Source organism: Prionailurus bengalensis, chromosome E3 (assembly GCF_016509475.1).
Source record: "Prionailurus bengalensis isolate Pbe53 chromosome E3, Fcat_Pben_1.1_paternal_pri, whole genome shotgun sequence".
In the NCBI taxonomy this organism is placed as follows: Eukaryota; Metazoa; Chordata; class Mammalia; order Carnivora; family Felidae; genus Prionailurus; species Prionailurus bengalensis.
The window spans coordinates 29,700,119-29,719,455 of record NC_057357.1 but is presented as its reverse complement, the minus strand read 5'-3'; the positions used below and the strand labels follow the sequence as shown (position 1 = coordinate 29,719,455).

The 19,337-nt window shown below is 45.6% G+C and overlaps 1 protein-coding gene across 3 annotated transcripts in view; it reads right to left on the bottom strand.

Annotated features, from left to right (window-relative positions):
• Positions 1 to 214: 214 nt before the first annotated feature.
• PARN (poly(A)-specific ribonuclease) overlaps positions 215 to 19,337 on the bottom strand; it is a 168,295-nt gene continuing 149,172 nt past the window's right edge. For 2 of the 3 annotated variants that reach the window (XM_043560491.1, XM_043560493.1), the window contains 2 exons: positions 11,238 to 11,431; positions 215 to 1,292 (listed from right to left, as the gene is read on the bottom strand). In XM_043560491.1, the coding sequence (XP_043416426.1) occupies positions 1,240 to 1,292; positions 11,238 to 11,431 (247 nt within the window). In that variant the 3' untranslated portion in view covers positions 215 to 1,239. Of the gene's footprint in view, positions 1,293 to 10,542; positions 10,848 to 11,237; positions 11,432 to 19,337 lie in introns of those variants that run through there. The other variant, XM_043560492.1, reaches the window with a different exon arrangement.

The following is a 19,337-nucleotide window of genomic DNA, read 5'->3' as shown; positions in this document are numbered from 1 at the left end:
CATTCTCCACAGGGCTCGGCTCCAGCAACGGGCATCTGACTCGTTAACGCAAGTATAAGGAGTTGGAGGTTAAAAAAAAGAAAAAAAAAATCCACGAACACCAGGCTTCCTGACTTACCAGAGCTTTTTAGGGGTGATCTTTAGAGAGAAATACATCTATGTAAAGATCAAATACGTCATTCGCTTACCAAAAAGAAACAGGAGAAAACCAGAATCCTAGGAAAATTTCTTTAATTTTCATCTCTTGGAAATACATTTTTCATTTTTATTTTCCATGATACAAAAAAAGTGTTAAATATCTAACAATGATCTACATGAAACAGACCTACGGAAGTAGATCCATGAAATCCTGTCGCTGCTGTGATCTGTTTCAACAGAGAGAGGGCTGGTACACGTTGTAATCTGTGATTTCACACACACACGCACACACACACGCACGTGTACACACACATGCCACCTTACCCCCGGACACACTCCCGAACAGAGACGGCGAGCAGGCTAAGGTACGGAAAAGGGAACACAGCACTACGTGTAAAAACAGAAGTGAACTTTTTGTACTCGTCCAGTTAGCCTTGAGAAACTCACAAGTTAGGAAGAAGGACTCTAAATAAAAATGCCCCAAAGGCCAAGGCATATGGTAAGCGTCTTTATGGGTGGACGGTGTTAGACATTTTCCTACTGGAAAAACAAGCTGGAGTGCTTAGTATTTTCAGGCAGCTATGGCGGGAAGTGGGCAGACGCGAGGGGTCTCTCCACGGGGGAGACTGTAACCACGCGCTGCGGAGGCCCCCAAATCTGCGCACGAGAACACGAAAAGAAACCTCTCGAAGCAGTAAAGACTTCAACCCCAAAACTCACGATCCCGGTGCCCCAGAATGTCAGCTCTTCGCTTATTTCACAGCCGACGATCCCCACCAGGTAGGTTCTTAAACGCGCTAAAATTCACGACACTGGAAAAGGGGTTTCACGTGAGCAACAAATCATCAACTGGTTAATAATGTGCACATTCAAGACGGCCTACAACCGTGCTGAGTGTCAGCAGACAGTTTACATTAAAAAGGAAGAAAAGAAACACAGCCACACAAATAAAAGAAACTGGGTTTTTGCCAGGACACAGACTTGGCTTCAAACCCCTCCCATACCACATTTCATGAAATTAAATACAGTATGGCTTCTGAATGTGCCAGCTGGGTCCTCCTCACCCACGGCACCAGCGATTTGTTTTCCTTCGGGTCTCGGTTACCACGTGTCGGGAACCTCGAAGAGCTTGGCAGGGCTGCCCGGGAGGCCTCCTGGGGGGGGGGGGGAAGGACAAAACAAGGTGAACAAGAAGAGGGACAGCACCTGGGGGACCAAGCGACCGGCTGGGAGCACAGCGCCCACTGCCAGCCGCAAAGGCCGAGGCAGACAGGGCTGGGCTGGGCAGAGATGGTTCACAGACAGGCCCTGCCCACGGACGGCAGTGCCCAGCAGACGGCGGCGACCCCACAGAAACTTCGCACGTAGGATTAGGGACGCGCCTCCCTGGACGGACGCCTCTGTTAACTTCACGGGGGTTAAAGCAAGGACGCTCACATATCTCTCGGGGAGCACGTACTGTATTCTTTGCCACCACACTGGGCACTCGGTTCATTTAATCCTTTTTTTTTTTTTAATGTTTATTTATTCTGAGAGAGAGAGAGAGAGAGAGGTTTCTAAGCAGGGGAGGGGCAGAAAAAGAGAGGGAGAGGAAGGATCTGAAGTGAGCTCTGTGCTGGCAGCAATACGCCCAATGTGGAGCTCGAACTCCTGAACTGTGAGATCATGACCTGAGCTGAAGTCAGCTGCCCAACAGACTAAGCCACCCAGGTGCCCCTCTTTTTTTTTTTTTTTAAAGCAAGGTTTACACCCAACATGTGTATCTCACGGCCCCAAGTTCAAGAGTCACATGCTCTACTGAGCCAGCCAGGCAGCCCTCCGTTCATTTAATCTTCATAAAAGCCCAGCATGGTGGTACCAATATCCCCATTTTACAGATGCAAGAGCAGACTCAGAGAGGCTAAGTAAGATGACCAGTCTCACTGCCAGAGAGCGGCTGAGACGGGACTGGCTCCTCCCATGGCATGCAGGGCCCTGTCGCGTCCCAGGACACCAGGCTCCTCTGTGCTGGGCCGTACCGGCACCCAAATGAGAAACCCGAGGGGCTGGTGGCTTTGCAGAGGAGAGAAGCTGACCTATGGGGGTTCAGAGAGACCCCAAAAGGCAGCCTTTTCAGAGTCTGGCAACACTGGCTAAGCCCCGAAGGTCCTCTCCAGTTCCGAACAGTTTCACCAGGCAGCTGGAGGCTCTTCTCCACTCAGGACACTCCCTGGAACAGCAGCGGCACAGCTGGGCTGGGCCTGGACCAGGAGTGCCCGGGGCTGAGAGAAGGGGAACCAAGTCAGGGAAGAGCGTGTCTGCGATGGAAAGTGGGACAGACCGGGGGCGTGGCCCCGAGGTTCAGGCAGGGCTGGCAGGGAAAGCCGGCAAGGCTAACCCCAGCGGCAAATGCTCCAGCATTCCAAAAGGAGAGAGGGCTCTGACGCTTGCCTAAAATGGGAAGTTTAAAACACGGAGGAGGTGCAGCGTCCTGCAAAGTAGGAGATCAACTGGCCACCAGTGGCCACCTGAGGGACAGGAAATGTCCAAAGACAACCAGATCTGAACACACCAAGTAACACGGGATCTCGGTCACCCAAGGCAAGAATTTCCGCGTGGGATCACTGCCGGAGATACAGTGTGGACAGATGGGGTGAGGGCTCCAGTAGAAGGACACTCGGGAAGTCTTCCGCCCTGGGTCTCATCTCTGTGTCGGACACTCATGTGTCGGCACTCACAGTAAAGACCGTGAGGCCCCTCCGGTGAGCAGTGATGAGGGACAGGAGATGTTCTGGGGATCCAGGTTGATCAGAGAAGGAAACGCAGAGAGGCTCCCCTCCCCAGAACAAGGAAATACTGCAGACGGGCTGTGATGAGACCTGGCTAGCCTGACCTTCTCAATCATGCATTTATACAATGCCTAACTGGAAGGAGGAAAAGAAACATCGATGAGGGCATTTGTATGATTCACATACCAAAAGAAATATTACCGCAGCCAAAGAGCCATTTTAAAGATTTCTTTTTAATTTTTTTTTACTGTTTAATTCTTTGAGAGACAGACAGAGCATGAGTCAGGGAGGGGCAGAGAGACAGGGAGACACAGAATCCGAAGCGGGCTCCAGGATCTGAGCTGTCAGCACAGAGCCTGATGGGGGGCTCGAACTCACGAACCGTGAGATCATGACCTGAGCCGAAGTTGGACGCCCAACCGACTGAGCCACCCAGGCACCCCGCCGATGAGCCATTTTAAAGGCAAGAGCCACACTGCCCAATGTGGGGGACTGAAGTAAATTAAAACTAGCTGCGAGGAAAGCAAATAAAACAGCTAAATGGCTGAAAGCATAAGTCATCCTTAAAAGAGCACCTGCTGCTGGCTGGATGGGACTGGGTGTGGGCGTGGCTGCAGACCGGCAGACACACAGGAAGTGACTCATCCAAGAGCTGGTGAGGAGGAATGGAATTGGCGGGAGCTCTGGATGAGGCCAGCCTGGCTTGGCCATGCGACTAGCTGTATGGCTCTGAACAACTCTCACAGCCTCACCTATCAGCGGGACTGAAGACTACTTTCATGCCACACTGGCCTGCTGTGATACGGCAGAGTTCCTGACACATGAACATGTTTAATGCATGTCAGGTCCCTTCTTCTTATCAGTAAGGTGGCCCGACACCAAACATGGTCGTTGCCCAGGAAGCCTACAGCCTCCAGTCAAGAAGGGCCTAGTTTCCACTGCCTAAAACGTACAGCTGCTGAGCAACAATGATGTGTCCAGAGGAACCAGAACTTTAAGAACCATCTGAAGGAGATCTAGACCAGAGGGGGCTGGAGGTCACTGATGGTGTTCTTTCCAGCACTTTCTGGAAAGGGAGCACTGTAGACTGAGGGATGAGTCTCAAAGCTAGTGGATAAGAAGCTGGGGTCAGTGTTCGGGGGAGCTCATTTTCACAGGCCTGTTTTACTAAAGTGCAGAGAATTACTCTGGAACGATTCGTTTTAAATGAGTATTTCAGGACATCTGCCTCCTGCTAGAATGGATCTCAATGCATACCCTGCATCATACACGAAAATTAACTCAAAATGGGTTGTACATCTAAATATAAAACCTAAAACCATAAAACCTCTAGAAGAAAACACAGGAGAAAATCCTTGTAATGTAGAGTCAGGCAAAGACTTCTTAGTTGTGACACCAAAAGCATAATGCAAGGAAAAAGACACGATACAATGGGCTTCAGTAAAACTGAAAACGACTATTTGGAAGATAACATTAAGAAGATGAAAAGAAAAGCAGAGTCTGGAAGAATGAGCAAAACCCAAGAGGACTTGGATCCAGAATATACAAAGAACTCTCAAAACTCAATGAGAAGAAAACAAACAACCCCATGAAAAAATGGGCAAAAGATCTGAAAAGACATTCCACCCAAGAAGAGATCTGGATGGTAAATAACCGCACAGAGACATGCGTAGCATCATTAGTCATTAGAGGAAATTCAGGTCAAAGCCATAACAAGATACCACTACAGACCCACTAAAATGGGCTACAAAGGACAATCCCAATACTGGTGACCGTGCAGAGCGACTGGAGCCCTCACACGCTGACAGCGGGAATGCACGATGGTGCAGCCACTTTGGAAAAGGCCATGCCAGTGTCTTACAAAGTAAAACACTGCACCTACTACCTGACCCAGCAATTCCACTCTTAGGTATTTACCCCAAAGAAATGAAAACTTAGTTCAAACAAAAACCTGTTCGCAAATGGTTATAGCATTTTTTTTACTTGCTTAAAAGTGGTAACAACCTACACGCCAACTGGCAAAATGGATTGACAGGGATACGTCCATAAAAAGAACACTACTCAGCAGCAAGGAGTAAGGAACCACTGGTAGATGTAATAGCATGAATGTATCTCAAATGCATTTGGTTGAGAAAGAAGCAGATCAGGGCCAGGATCTGGGGGTGGGAGGAGGGATGGAGGCATAAGGGAATCTTCTGGAATGATAAAACCATTCTCTCTCTTGATCACAATGATGGCTGTACACATGTGTTAAAATTCCTCAAATTGTGCACCTAGAAGTGAGGACTTACTGTACATAAATTGTATATTTTTTTTTAATATGAAATTTATTGTCAAATTGGTCTCCATACAACACCCAGTACTTATCCCAACAGGTACCCTCCTCAATGCCCATCACCCACTTTCCCCTCCCTCCCACCCCCCTATCAACCCTCAGTTTATTCATAAATTGTATCTTAATAAAGCTGACCCTTAGGAATGTGGCTTCAAGATCCAACAAAACTGGGGCACCCGAGTGGCCCAGTCAGTTGAACGTCCGACTCTTGATTTTGGCTCAGGTCACGAACTCAAGGTTCATGAGATCAAACCCATGTCAGGCTCTGGGCTGACAGTGGTCTGACTGGGATGCTCTCTCTCTCCCTCCCTCTCTGCCCCTTCCCTGCTTGTGCGCTCAAACACGCACACTCTCTCTCAAAATAAATAAATTAACATTTAAAAAGAAAGCTAAAAAAAAAACTGGGGTGCCCCGGAAGCTCAATCAGTTAAGCATCCGACTCTTGATTTCAGCTCAGGTCATGATCTCACGGTTGTGAGATCAAGCCCCATGTCAGGCTCCACGTTGAAGACTGCCTAACATTCCCCCTCTCTCCCTCTACCCCTCCCCTGTGTGTGCCTCTCTCTCTCTCAAAAAAAAAAAAAAAAAAAAAAGCCAAAAAATGTAAAAATAAAATATGCTATTAATTAAAATGATGTGACTGAGAGTTTTTTAAATGGGGAAAAACACTGGATGCTAAATTGCCTAAGAAGCATGATGCCAACCAACTACATATAAAAATCCCAGGCAGACTAAAAGCACTTAGGAACAGAGTATCAGGCAACCACGGGGCTTCATTTTCTTTCCGTTTTTCTTCATTTTACAGATTTTCGTAGTGAGCACACGATTTTTATTAACAAGATCACAACAGAAAATGAAAAGTGGTCAACACAGCAGGTGACCGTTGGTGCTTGTGTACCTTTCTCCTGACAGAGCTGACAGGGAGAAATTCTGAGAGGTAAGAGATTTCTTCCCTCAGGTGAATCCAGAGCAGAATCTAAAAAACTACATGGTACCCTGGAAAAGTGCCATCGTACCATTTTCTGCAGAGTGGAATTCTGTATACAGAAAGATCCTTTGGGGTGTTACACAAACACTTTTAACCGGGAAACGTTCCAAAGTGCCTGGTGAGGGGGCGGTTTCCCACCCCCGAGAAGGCAGGGTTCCCGGGTGGCTTACGGGGAGCCCTGGCGGGCTGCCATGAGGAATGGGGACTGAGCAGCACACACCTCATGGGTCACACGGAGGCCATCAACCACATTTCCATTGAGGAATTAAAAAGCTTGGCTGGACCTCCTGAGCCTGGACTGAGTGCTCAGCAAAGGCAGACTGAGTGACATCTAAGTAGATCCTCCATTTTCCATGCTGTAACCTTATGGGTCTAAGCATGAAAGGTTCAACAGATTAGTCAAGACCCCAGCGAAACTGCTGGTTCTTGGTAAACATTTAAAGGTCTAATGTGTTGTGTTTTAAATGTAAGGAGGAAATGGGGTGTCTGGGTGGCTCAGTTGGTTGAGCGTCCGACTTCGGCTCAGGTCATGATCTCACAGCTCGTGAGTTCAAGACCCGAGTGGGGCTCTGTTCTGAGAGCCCAGAGCCTGGAGCCTGCTTCAGATTCTAGGTCTCCCTCTATCTCTGCTCCTCCCACGTTCACACTCTGTCTCTTTTTCTCTCTCTCAAAAATAAATAAAACATTAAAAATAATTAAAAAAAATAAACGTAAGGAAGAAAAAGTCTTGTAGCGGCCTATCATATGACGAAAAGGATCACCAGGGAGAGCGTCTCTGGGCACTCCTCCGTGCGCTCACAGGACCCGAGAGAACCCCTGGGTACTGGTCCATCAGTATTTTGAGGACGGCCAGTCTTGTCAGCATCAGGACAGTGGGGGACACTATTCACTTATCCTCGAGAACAAGTGTGCTGTAGCAACGCATCCATTAAGCACTGCCCGGAGAACATTTCCCAGGGATACTTTATTCCAGCATAGACGACACGCGGAACTGGGTTCCTTTATGTGCCAATGGAGGATGTACCTGGAATTCTCCCAAGGAAAAGTAGATAACACTACCAATCTACGCTAATCATTAAAAATCTGAAAGGAGGGACCTACATTATGTGTAAGATTTTGGGGCACCCGGGTGGCTAAGCCGGTAAAGCGTCCAACTCTTGATTTTGGCTCAGGTCATGATCTCACGGTTCGTGAGTTCAAGGCCTGCGTCAGGCCCTGCACTGACAGCATGGAGCCTGCTTGGGATTCTCTTTCTCTGCCCTTCCCCCTGCTCATGCTCATTCTCTCTCTCTCTTTCTCTCTCTCTCTCTCAAAACAACTAAAAAGTTTGGGTAGATTTCACATACTGCAGAGTGGTCCAATGTGTGAGCCCTCCCCACGGCCCCCAATACCAGCTATATTTTGCTTTGCAAGTTTGTAATTCTTTGAGCCTGTTTCCTCTCTAGAAATTGGAAATAATGACACCTATACTTTACAAGCTTCTTATACGGGACAGACAGTAAAGGATGCTCCTGGAACAATGCTGGGTATGTGATAAATAAACAGTCATTCCTTTTGCAATTTAAGTCATTTTGTTAGCTGGAATGGGGTCTAGTGAACTCCTGTGTATCTTAGATATTAAAATGTATAACTGACACAGAAGACAATTTTGTGTGGGATTTACTGAGCACCAATTGTCCCAGGACTGCTACTATAGACAATATTCTATGGTCCTACTTTTTGCAACTTCCTCCTTGGAAAACAGCAAGCTCCCTAACAGATGAAACGCTTTCTTTTACACTTTTTGTGCTTTTGCTGACAGTGCGGGGCACCCAACACACCTTCGTGTGTCACCTGAGGTCCTGTCAAGATACTCTCGCCAGGAGGAGAGCTGGGAGCTGCCTGGACAAGACAGACCTCCCCAGGCTGCACCAAAGTGTCCGACCCGGTAGCCGCACATAGCCCAACCTTCACAGCTCCTGGAATCCTCTGAACCCTTCAGAGCTTAACACAGACCCTTCGTGGGGTCAGACTTTTGTATTCTCCCTCGATACAGGACCTAGTGAAAGTCACCGAAGTCTGTTGACTCCACAGGTTCAGAGCCTGATATCCCGACCCACATCCTGCTGACAACATTAGCACTAAATGCTTACCACAAAGCAGCTAAGAATGACCCGTTAAACTCCCAGCTTTGCGCTGCTGGAAGGTCTCACTTGGTGAATGCTGCTCCAGAAAGCCCAATTATCTCCAGGTCTCTGGTTCAATTAAAAGCTGTCAAGATGTTTTTCTCTTTTAGTGGGACTGGTGAAGAAATACAAAATGTATCATTTTTTTTCTTTTTTAGCCCCAATTTTGAGGCAGTGACAGATTTACTGTCAATGGGAGGAGAATAAAAACCTGTTTTAATGACGGCATTACACATTCGAGACCCCAAATAGCTTGTAGAAAGTTTTCACTTCGCAAGATTAAAGTTATAAAAAGGAGCTAATCTATTCATGTGGTCTATTGTTAGGTATTCTAATGTTAATACCTTTAAGATTATGCTGAGACAGAAGGGGGGGGAGACCACCTGTCATCCTGTCCCTGAGAAGTAACAGATAAGCTGAAAATTCAGAAGAGAATGAGGTCAGAAGGAAAAGAATACAAGAGGGGACCCTGCCCTGCGGCATGCTGCTCGTGATCTCTGAAAGTCATGCCAACATTTAATATGAACATTCGCCGAGCAAGGACGATGTGCCAGTGGTAAGAAGGTATCACAGGCGAGGACTAAGTATGGTACAGATTAAAAACTTCTCCAAAACTCAATTTAGGGAAGGGAAGGGTGGCAGGTCAAGGAGAACCCGGGATTCGAGGAGGCAGCTAAAATAAACAATCTGAGGGGGCACCTGGGTGACTCAGTCGGTTGGGCACCTGACTCTGGCTCAGGTCATGAGTTTGAGCCCCGCGTCCGGCTCCATGCTGACAGCTCAGAGCCTGGAGCCTGCTTCGGAATCTGCGACTCCCTCTCTCTCTCTACCCCTCCCCCGCTCACGCTCTGTCTCTCAAAAAATCAATGTTAAAAAACATTTAAAAAAATAAACAATCTGGGCTTCAAACAGGAGTTCAGTTTTTAGTTGAAGTTAAACCTCAGCATAATGTATAAAAACATATGCAACATTTCTGCTGCTTCTTTGATTTCATTATTATCAAGGAGATTCAGAAAACTCTCTGTGGTCAGATCAGGCCACATGTAAAAGAAGGAACTGATTTGAAACACGATGAACTCTTTAGCTTGCGTATGAACCAAGTTCCAGGGCTTTACCACTTTCCTTTGATTTGACTGTAGGTTCTGCTGCCCAGAGACCGCGGTGATCCGAGACAGAGGAGGAACCACGGGGGCTCGGTCAGCGGCCCTCCCGCCCTCCCATCCAGAGCAGAAAATATGCCACTGTGCTTGTAAGCCCTGGTTTTCCTGCAGGGCAGACTTAAGGGCTCCGTGACCTTGGGCAAGTCACGTTAAACTTTAAGTCCTCTGTTCTCTGCACTGTAAAATGGACCATGGTGACTCCCTCAGAACACTAGAGCCAAGCACTTCTGCCGGGCATGAGATGCCAGGCCGGACCCTTAGCAAGCAGGGGTCAGCAGGGGCCGTAACTGTCGTCCCTGTGACAGCTGGTGGACCCGGTAGGTGATGGCTGGATCTCCCGGGCAGGGAACTGGCCCCGCAGACAGCAAGCCCCTCCCTCATGTCACGGTCCGGCGCCGTAGAGGGTCTGTGCACGGAAGGCTGGGTTAGGTCCCGAAAACCGCCCCCACAGCATCCGGGTGGTGGAGAGAATGTGGCATTCGGCTTCGGGCAGGCCTGGTGCTCCTGCCACAGCACCTAGCACATACTAGGCTCTCAACATGGGTGGGCCTCCGGTTTCCTCTGCTCCTTATGTAATTCTGCTTATGAGAGAAATCCAGGCTGCCTGGCGTTTTGCTGGGAACGGTGAAAATTCTGCCGCTGAAAATAACATGTGTAGGAGTAGGCCTCCGTGCAAATTGAAATGCACATTTAAAATACTGAGGCTACTTACACACATCAGCAAAACCTCTAAACCGTGGAGGAGAGAGAGAGGATTACCAAAATGGACTAACCATCTTTAACTAAGAAGGCCCCTGCCAAGCCTTCCTCTATCAAGAGACAGGGCTTTTTAGGGATTCCTCAAATTAAATTAAATGGATCCTAAAAGCAGCTGGTCCCATGGAAAACTACAGCAGCCCCCCTCATCTGCGGGGGACACATTCCAAACCCCCCAGAGGAAGCCTGAAACCTCTCTAGGTACCACGTGATTTCCTGCACATACACATGTGGGATAAAGTTTAATTTATAAACGAGGCACGGGAAGAGATCGACAATGGCTAATAGCAAATGAGAACAGTTAGAACAATGTACTATGATGAAAGTTCTGTGAAGTGGTCTCTCTCTTAAAATAGCTTATTCAGGGGCGCCTGGGTGGCTCAGTTGGTTGAGCGGCCGACTTCGGCTCAGGTCACGATGTCACGGTCCGTGAGTTCGAGCCCCGTGTCGGGCTCTGTGCTGACAGCTCAGAGCCTGGAGCCTGTTTCAGATTCTGTGTCTCCCTCTGACTCTCCCTTGTTCATGCTCTGTCTCTCTCTGTCTTAAAAATAAATAAACATTAAAAAAATTTAAAAAAAAATAAAATAAAATAGCTTATTCACCCTTCTTGTGAGGACGTGAGACAATAAAATGCCCTCGTGACGAGACGGACGTGAGCTGAGTGACATAGGCACTGTGACCTAGCATTAGGCGACCGTGGACCTTCGGACAATACATCTGACCTTCTGACAAGGATCATGTGCTTCTGGACCTTGGTGGACCGCGGGTCACTGAAGCCGCGGGAAGCGAATCGTGGACAAGGGGAGACTGCTGCACATGGGCTTTGCCACCGACCGAAGCCCTGCTATCATTTCTCCCCCAAAATATGAGTTTCTAGAGCGTTAAAAAGTACACACCTCCAGAACTTGAGTAAGACCTTATACAAACCTGCTGGCGAAAGCTCCTTCTTCATCCTTTTTAATTTCTTGGCCTTTTTCCTTCCCTCAGAGAGGGATTCTGCACAGGACTCTGTCTGCTCCAGCTCAGTGTCAGAAATCTCCCCTGATATTCTGGTCTCCAAGTCAGCTTCTGCTGGGCTGGGGCTCAGATTTCTCTTTCCTACCGTGCTGGTCGAGGTAAGACTGAAAGGCACACAGAGGGACGACATGAAAGGTGTGGAGACTATCAGGAAGACGAGCCTATCACGTGTCATACTCTGAAGTCCATTACCACTTCACTAGCAGTCAACAACATGGGTGGCTGCCACCTACAAGTATGAGTTAAAGACCTTAATGTGAACTGAAATCCAAAGGTTTCCCCATGACAAGTCAAGGTTATCCAGGAGCACGTTCTACGTTACGCTTGTGTCCCTATGCGTACGAATCTAAGCTGCTCTGAGTGCCTCAAAGGACAACACTTTTTAAAGAAAGTTCCTGGTCTCTGTTTGGCAGGAGAAGAGCAGAACAGAAGAGTAGAGCTGAGATAACAGGATAAGAGGCGTCGTGGCGCCACGTTGGAAGACAGCCCTGTTCCCTTCATGACTGCCTCACGGACACGCGGGACAACAGGGCACTTCTTGAGTGTGTCAGCTGTCACGTTGCTCGTCATCTGAATACACTTACAGGGCAGAGCCCACCTTCACAGAATTCTCTTCTATTCCAAAGCAGTGACTTGTCAAATTTATAATTAAACCTGGCTTCTCTTTTAAAGCTTTATAGGATGTGACATGTTGAATTAAATCAAATTACATGTCCTGATTTCTCCTTGAGAAAATATGTTCCCTGAAATATAACTTGATAAAAACAGAGACCGCATGGCCGATGTGAGTCCTGTCTCCTCTAAATGGGTCTTATAAATAGATCTTTTTTTTATTAGAGCCCCCAAGTTATGAGAAACATTTAAGAATCAACTCATTCCACTTGAGGGAGGCCATTCGGGAACAGGGAGGGGGCGGGAAGGCAGAGAGCAAATGCGTACATACCCCTATTCAAGCCTTTCCTAGGAAGTGAATACTGAAAACGCTGCATACAAAAACAACACTGGCCAGCCCGTTATTCCAGTTCCTCCGTGTTACTCCTGCACTCACAGCTGCTCTGTACTTTATACTCATTCGCTCACGTGAAGGAGAGGAATAAACTGCTTCCCTGGTGGTTCTTAGAAGCCACGCGAGGCAGAACAGAGCTCAGAGCACACGGCCTCGAAAGACTAGCTGGCCCCTTTTCCACACGTGTCCTCTTTTTCACATACGTTACGTGCACTTTTCTGAAACACCTCTTTTATGGAAGGGATATTAAGGGGGTATACCAATGGTAATATTTTGGGAGGTTATTAAAAATTCATGCTAAAGTTTACGGTTTAAAAACCGATAATACCTTGGGGCGCCTGGGTGGCTCAGTCAGTTAAGTGACGGACTCCTGATTTCAGCTCAGGTCATGATCTCATGGTTTGTGAGTTCACACCCCGTGTGGGGCTCTGTGCTGACAACATGGAGCCTACTTGAGATTCTCTCTCTTTCTCTCTGCCCCTCCCTTGCTCCTGCTCTCTCCCTCTCTCTCTCTCAAAATAAATGAACTTAAAAAAGTTTTTTTTTTTTAACATTTATTTATTTTTGGGAGACAGAGAGAGATAGAGCATGAGCAGGGCAGGGGGAGAGAGAGACAGGGAGACACAGAATCTGAAGCAGGCTCCAGGCTCTGAGCTGTCAGCACAAAGCCTGACGTGGGGCTCGAACCCACGAACCGCGAGACTATGACCTGAGTCAAAGTTGGACGCTCAACTGACTGAGCACCCAGGTACCCCAAAGTAAATGAACTTAAAAAAAAACCCTGATAATATCTTTTAAAAGTTTTCTTAAAGGGGCACAAGGGTGACTCAGTCTTAGGTTAAGCGTCCAACTTCAGCTCAGGTCATAATCTTGCAGTTCATGAGTTCAGGCCCTGCATCGGGCTCTGTGCTAACAGTCCAGAGCCTAGAGCCTGCTTTGGACTCTGTGTCTCCCTCTCTCTCTCTCTGCCCCTCCCCTGCTCACTCGCTCTTTCTCTTTCTCTCTCTCTCAAAAATAAATAAACAAAAAGTTTTCTTAAAGACAAAAATAATTTTGGCCGGTTTCTGAACATTCAGAAAATTCAAAAAGTGTTAAAAAACAGTAAGGACCTGCTTTTCTACCACAAAAGGGGAAGGGGCCAAAAAATTCCTCTGTACTGTAAATCCTGGAACCTGGTAGCCTCTGAGACATAAATGTTTAATGAAAACTCCGCTGGGACTTTGAGAAATACAAAGTCTAGAAATAGCCCCAACTGCATAACAGAAATCTAGAGTATGATAAAGGTAGTATCTCAAACTACTGGGCCAAAGATGAACATTTCAACACTTTTCCAGGGTTGGAACAGCTGAAAAAGGATGCATCAGACCCATTCTTCACTTGGTACAAAAGAATAAACACCAAATGGATCAGATATCTAAGTGTAAAAAATGAAATTATCTAGGGGCGCCTGGGTGGCTCAGTTGGTTGAGAGTCCGACTCCTTCTTTTTTTTTTTATGTTATTTTTGAGAGAAAGAGAGAGACAGAGTATGAACAGGGAAGGAGGAGAGAGAGAGGGAGACACAGAATCTGAAGCAGGCTCCAGGTTCTTGGCTGTCAGCACAGAGCCTGATACAGGGCTCGAACTCATAAACCGTGAGATCATGGCCTGAGCTGAAGTCGGAAGCTTAAGTGACTGAGCCACCCAGGTGCTCTGAGTGTCCGACTCTTGATTTTGGCTGAGGTCACAATCCCAGGATCGTGGGATCAAGCCCCGCATCAGGTTCTGCACTGAGCATGGGGCCTGCTTGATTCTCCCTCCCTCTCTCCCTCTCCCTCTCTCTCCCCTGCTTGCTCTCTGTCTCTCTAAGTTAAAAAAAAAAAAAAAAAAAAAAAAAAGAAAAAGAAAAAGAAACTCTCTAGTACCACAACAAAACATGGGTGAATTCTGGGTATACAAAAAGGCTTTCTCACTATGACTCACAATCCAGATGCAATAAAAAATTTATAAGTTTGACCTCATAAAAACCTTTTGCATGGCAATAAATGAGATGAGCAAAATCAAAAGGCAAATGAGGAACCAAGAAAAAATATCTGTGACATACATCACAGATGAAAGGTTAATGTCCCTGATATACAAATAACTCTCAAACTGAAGAGAAAAAAGGATAAAAAATCCTACAGAAAAATGGGCAAAGCTATGAATTCACTGTTATGGAGGGAAAGGTGGCAACATCTAACAAAACTATGTATTCATTTACTCTTTGAGCCCACAATCCCACTTCTAGGAATCTGGAAGGCACACCTCCAACATTGCAAAAATATGTAGGCACAGGGGATTCGTTGCAGCTTACGGTTTGTTTGTTTGTTTTTTTAACTTTTTAAAAATGTTTACTTATTTTTGAGAGAAGAGACAGAATGTGAGCAGGGGAGGGACAGAGAAAGAGGGAGACACAGAATCTGAAGCAGGCTCTAGGCTCCGAGCTGTCGGCACAGAGCCCGACGTGGGGCTCAAACCCTTGAACCCTGAGATCATGACCTGAGCTGAAGTCAGGCGCTTAACCGACTGAGCCACCCAGGTGCCCCACTGCAGCTTTATTTGTAATTAGGAAATACGGCCAAAATGTCTAAGCATGGGAAATTGGTTACGTAAACTGTGTACACATAATCAATGAAGTTCGGAGCAGTTGTAAGAAACAATGAAGATCTCAGAGAACTGATAGGGAAGGATTTCTAGTAAGGAAAGTGAAAAAAACGCAACTTATGAACCCAGTACTCCCCATCTGGAGTGGGGTGTGGGGAAGAACCCTTAAGGAGTTTTGCATCTTCTGCTGTTCAGTGAGTGAAACCATTCCGAAAATACTTAGATGCATTACGGCACTGAGTGAATCTGATGCGCTGATGTTGTTGGAAGCTTGTTGGAAGCCAGACATAAAAATACTAGAATGGGGGAAGACAAGGAAGAGCCCCATGGGGATGGAGTGGAACGGTTTTTAAAACAAGTACGTTACATGTGCGCATCCACACACGTGCGTGTGTGCGCACCACTATGTGGGTGTGCACGTGTGTATGTCCGTGCGCTATCCACTGAAAGGGCCTAGGAGCAAGGAGCACATCTAGTGTCCATATCTTAACTTCTAATACCATAACCTGAAAAGAAAAACCAGGGCTTCTCGAAGAACTGGCCCATTCCACAGGTGGCCTAAAGGAGGCACAGAATGAGCCTGGAACATCCCACAATATTACCACAAAGGAGGAAACTCCTCAAGAGATGATGAGGCGTGTATGTCACGGGACCTAAGGACCAGGTGGAGAGGGCTTTCACTGGCCAGATATTTAAGCACCAAAATAATTAAAAGGCAATAACAAATTCTAAACTGTTGAAAACATAGAAATCCATGGGTTTAGAGAATACATAATACGGGGTAGGGGGGAGGGAGAAGGGAGAGCTCTTCTAGTTGAGTAGTAACTATGAAATGGTAATGGCGGAAGACAAATGGAGTTCCCAGGTGACCCTTCTGCAGCCATCACACGAAGGATGGTTGAGGCAAATATCATCGGTAGCTGCTACATCTGAGGAGATTTTTTTTAATTATTATTTTTTTAAGTTTATTTATTTTGAGAGAGAGAGAGCGCGCATGCAGTGGAGAGGGAGAGGATCCCAACCCAAGCAGGCTTCACGCTGTCTGCACAGAACGCAACGCGGGGCTCAAACTCACAAACCCCAATCATGACCTGAGCTGAAACTAAGAGTGAGACGCTTAACCAACCGAGCCACCTAGGTGCCCCATCTGGGGAGATGTTTTGATGAAGAGGAGGATATCTTCACAGTCTGAAAGTGTCTCCCAACACAGTGATACCGTCACAAAGGCACAGCATCACTTATGTACTATTCCGGTCAGGACTGTGTGACAGAAACGTAACCACGATGAAACATCAGACAGACCCAAATGAAAACCATTTTACTGAAAAAGGGTGCTGAGGGGAGGTGCTGGTGTTCCTCAACAGTGTCACTGTCATAAAAGAGACCAGAGAGCCACCGAAAAGTAGATGTTAGACATTCCCACAGACTGGGTCTTCTAACGGACGGGGGGAAGTGATACAGATAATGCTAGATCAAATAATACAACTTGGATATGAACAGTATATTAAAATATTATATCAATGTTAAATTCCTGAGGTCGGTAACTGTGCTGTTATTTACATGCAATGACATTCACTCGTTTTAGGGGTACAGTTTGGTTAATTTTTGCAACTGTGTGTACAACTATGTAAGGACAAAGACAACAAAAAGAGAAGAGTTCCCTTTCTCTAAAAAGATTCCTTGGGCCACTCTGCCCCGAATTCTCTGATCTGCCTGCAATCCCTATAGTTTCGCCTTTTCTAGAAGTTGGTATATGTGAAATCACACAGTCTTTGGTCTTTTGTGTTTGACTCTTTCACTTAACACAATACCCTGATAACCAGCCATGCGGCTGCAAGTACTGGCATTTTATTCCTTCTATTACTGAGCGTTATTTCACAGTAGGGCCATACCACAATTCGCGTGCCAGCTGACGGACATTTGGGCTGCCTCCTACATTTCGCTGTTATAAATAATAATACCGTGAACACTTGTGGAAAGGCTTTTCTGGATTTTTTTTTTAAGTCATGGTAAAATACACATAACATTAAGTTCACCATGTTAACCACTTTAAGTGTATAGTTCAGTGCTATTAAGTACATTTGTAATGTTGTGAAACCACCATCACCATCCATTTCCCGTATTCTCAGTTTGCAAAACTGAAACTCTGTACCCATGAAACAGTCACTCCCTGTTCTCCCTTCTTCCCAACCCCTGGCAACCACCATTCTTTCTGCCCCTTTGATTTTGACTACTCTAACAGGTATCTCATATAAGTGGAATCGTGTAGTATTTGTCCTGTGACTGGCTTATTTCACTTAGCACGATGTCACGCAACGTTCATCCACGTTGTAGCTTGTGTTAGAACATCTTTTCCTTTTAAGGGTGAATACTATTCCATTGTGTGCTTATCCATTCATTTGTCAATGGACACCTGGGATGCTTCCGTATTTTAGCTGTGAAAAATACTAATTTGAACCAGGGTGTACAAAGACCTTGCTTTCAATTCCTTTGGGCATATACCAAGACATGGAATTGTTGGATCAGACAGTTAAGTTTGTTTTTAGTTTTGAAGGAACCATCATACTGTTTTCACAGCAACATTCCCACAAACAGTGCATAAGGCTCCAAATTCTCCACATCTTCTTTAACACTTGTTCTTTTCTGGTTTGTTGTTTTTGTTTGTTTGTTTGTTTGTTCTTTACAGTAGTGATCCTAATGGGTATAAGGTGATATCTCACTGTGGTTTCCATTTACATTTCCCTAATGATTAGTGATGTTGAGAATCACTAATCGGCTTATCGGCCATTTGTATATCTTCTTTAGAGATACATCTATGCAAGATCTTTGCCTGTTTTTGAATCAGGTTGGTTTCTGTTGAGTTTTAATTCCCTGTAAATGCTAGATATTGATCCATTATCGGAGATAGGAGTTCATTCTGTGTATGGTGTAAGGTAAGGGTCCAACTTCATTCTCTGCATTTGGATATCCAGTTTACCCAACACCACTTACCGAAAAGTCTGTCCTTTCTGCACAAAATGGTCTTGGCATTATTACTTCAAAAATGATTTGACTGCGTATGGGAAGGTTTATTTCTGGGCTCTCTATTCTATTCCATTGCTTTCTGTGTCTGTCTTCAGGCCCATACCACACTGTTTTGGTTATTGTAGTTGTGCAGTAAGTCTTAAAATCAGAAAGTGTTAGTCCTCCAAATTTGTCCTTCTTTTTCAAGATTGTTTTGGCTACTTAGGATTCCTTGAGAATATATATAAATTTTAGGATGGACTTTTCTATGTCTGCAAAAAATGTCATTGGGATTTTGATAGGGATTGCACTGAATCCATAGATCAGTCTGGCTGGTACTGACATCTTGACAATATCAAGTTTTCAATCCATGAACATGGGGTATCTTTTCATTTATGAAGATCTTCTTTCTTTTGGCAGTGTTTTGTTGTTGGGAAGATAGAGCCAGCTCTCTCTATCTTCCTCTTCTTACAAGGGCACTAATTCCACCATGAGGATCCACCCTCATGACCCTATCTAACTTTAACCACCTTCCAAAGGCCCCATCTTCTAATACCATCACATTGGGAGTTAGGGATTCAACACATGAACTTGGGGGTGCGGGTGCCACAATTCAGACTAATAGCACAAGGTCACTAATACTTTTTCCATCTTTTCTTCTAGAAGTGTTATAGTTTTAATTCTTACATTTAGGTCTATGAGCATTTCAAGTTAACCATGTATATGGTGTGATTTAAGAGAAGTTCAATTTTTGCATACCACTACACAATTGTTTCACAACTATTTGTTGACAAACCTAACTCTGCCTCCTGGATTATCAGCACCTTTGTCAGGAATGTCAAATTTTTCCAACTTCCTGACAGTTGTTAATCTTGAGAGTTTGAGAACAAGAAGTCAGAATTCCTGAATAATAAATTATTCTATACTTTTCATAGCACTTTACTACATGTTTTTAAATAGTAGTTATAATCGTAAATAATGAATCACCTTTCTGTGACAGGGTTATATTTAAAGTTTCAGGGGTCAGTTCAGTAAAATAAGATATAATAATAAATGTATGGTTATTATGATTACAAACTATACAGTGTGACAAAATTATGTATTTCCATAACATGTAAAAATAATCTCTACCTGATATATATATTTGGTAAGAGAAAACATTAAAAGGATAAAACACTAGCACTGAATGGATGCCCAATAAACATCATTTAAAAACTAAAAAATGGAGCGCCTGGGTGGCTCAGTCGGTTAAGCATCTGACTTCAGCTCAGGTCATGATCTCATAGTCCACGGGTTTGAACCCCGCATCGGGCTCTGTGCTGACAGCTCTGAGCCTGGAGCCTGCTTCAGATTCTGTGTCTCCCTCTCTCTCTACCCATC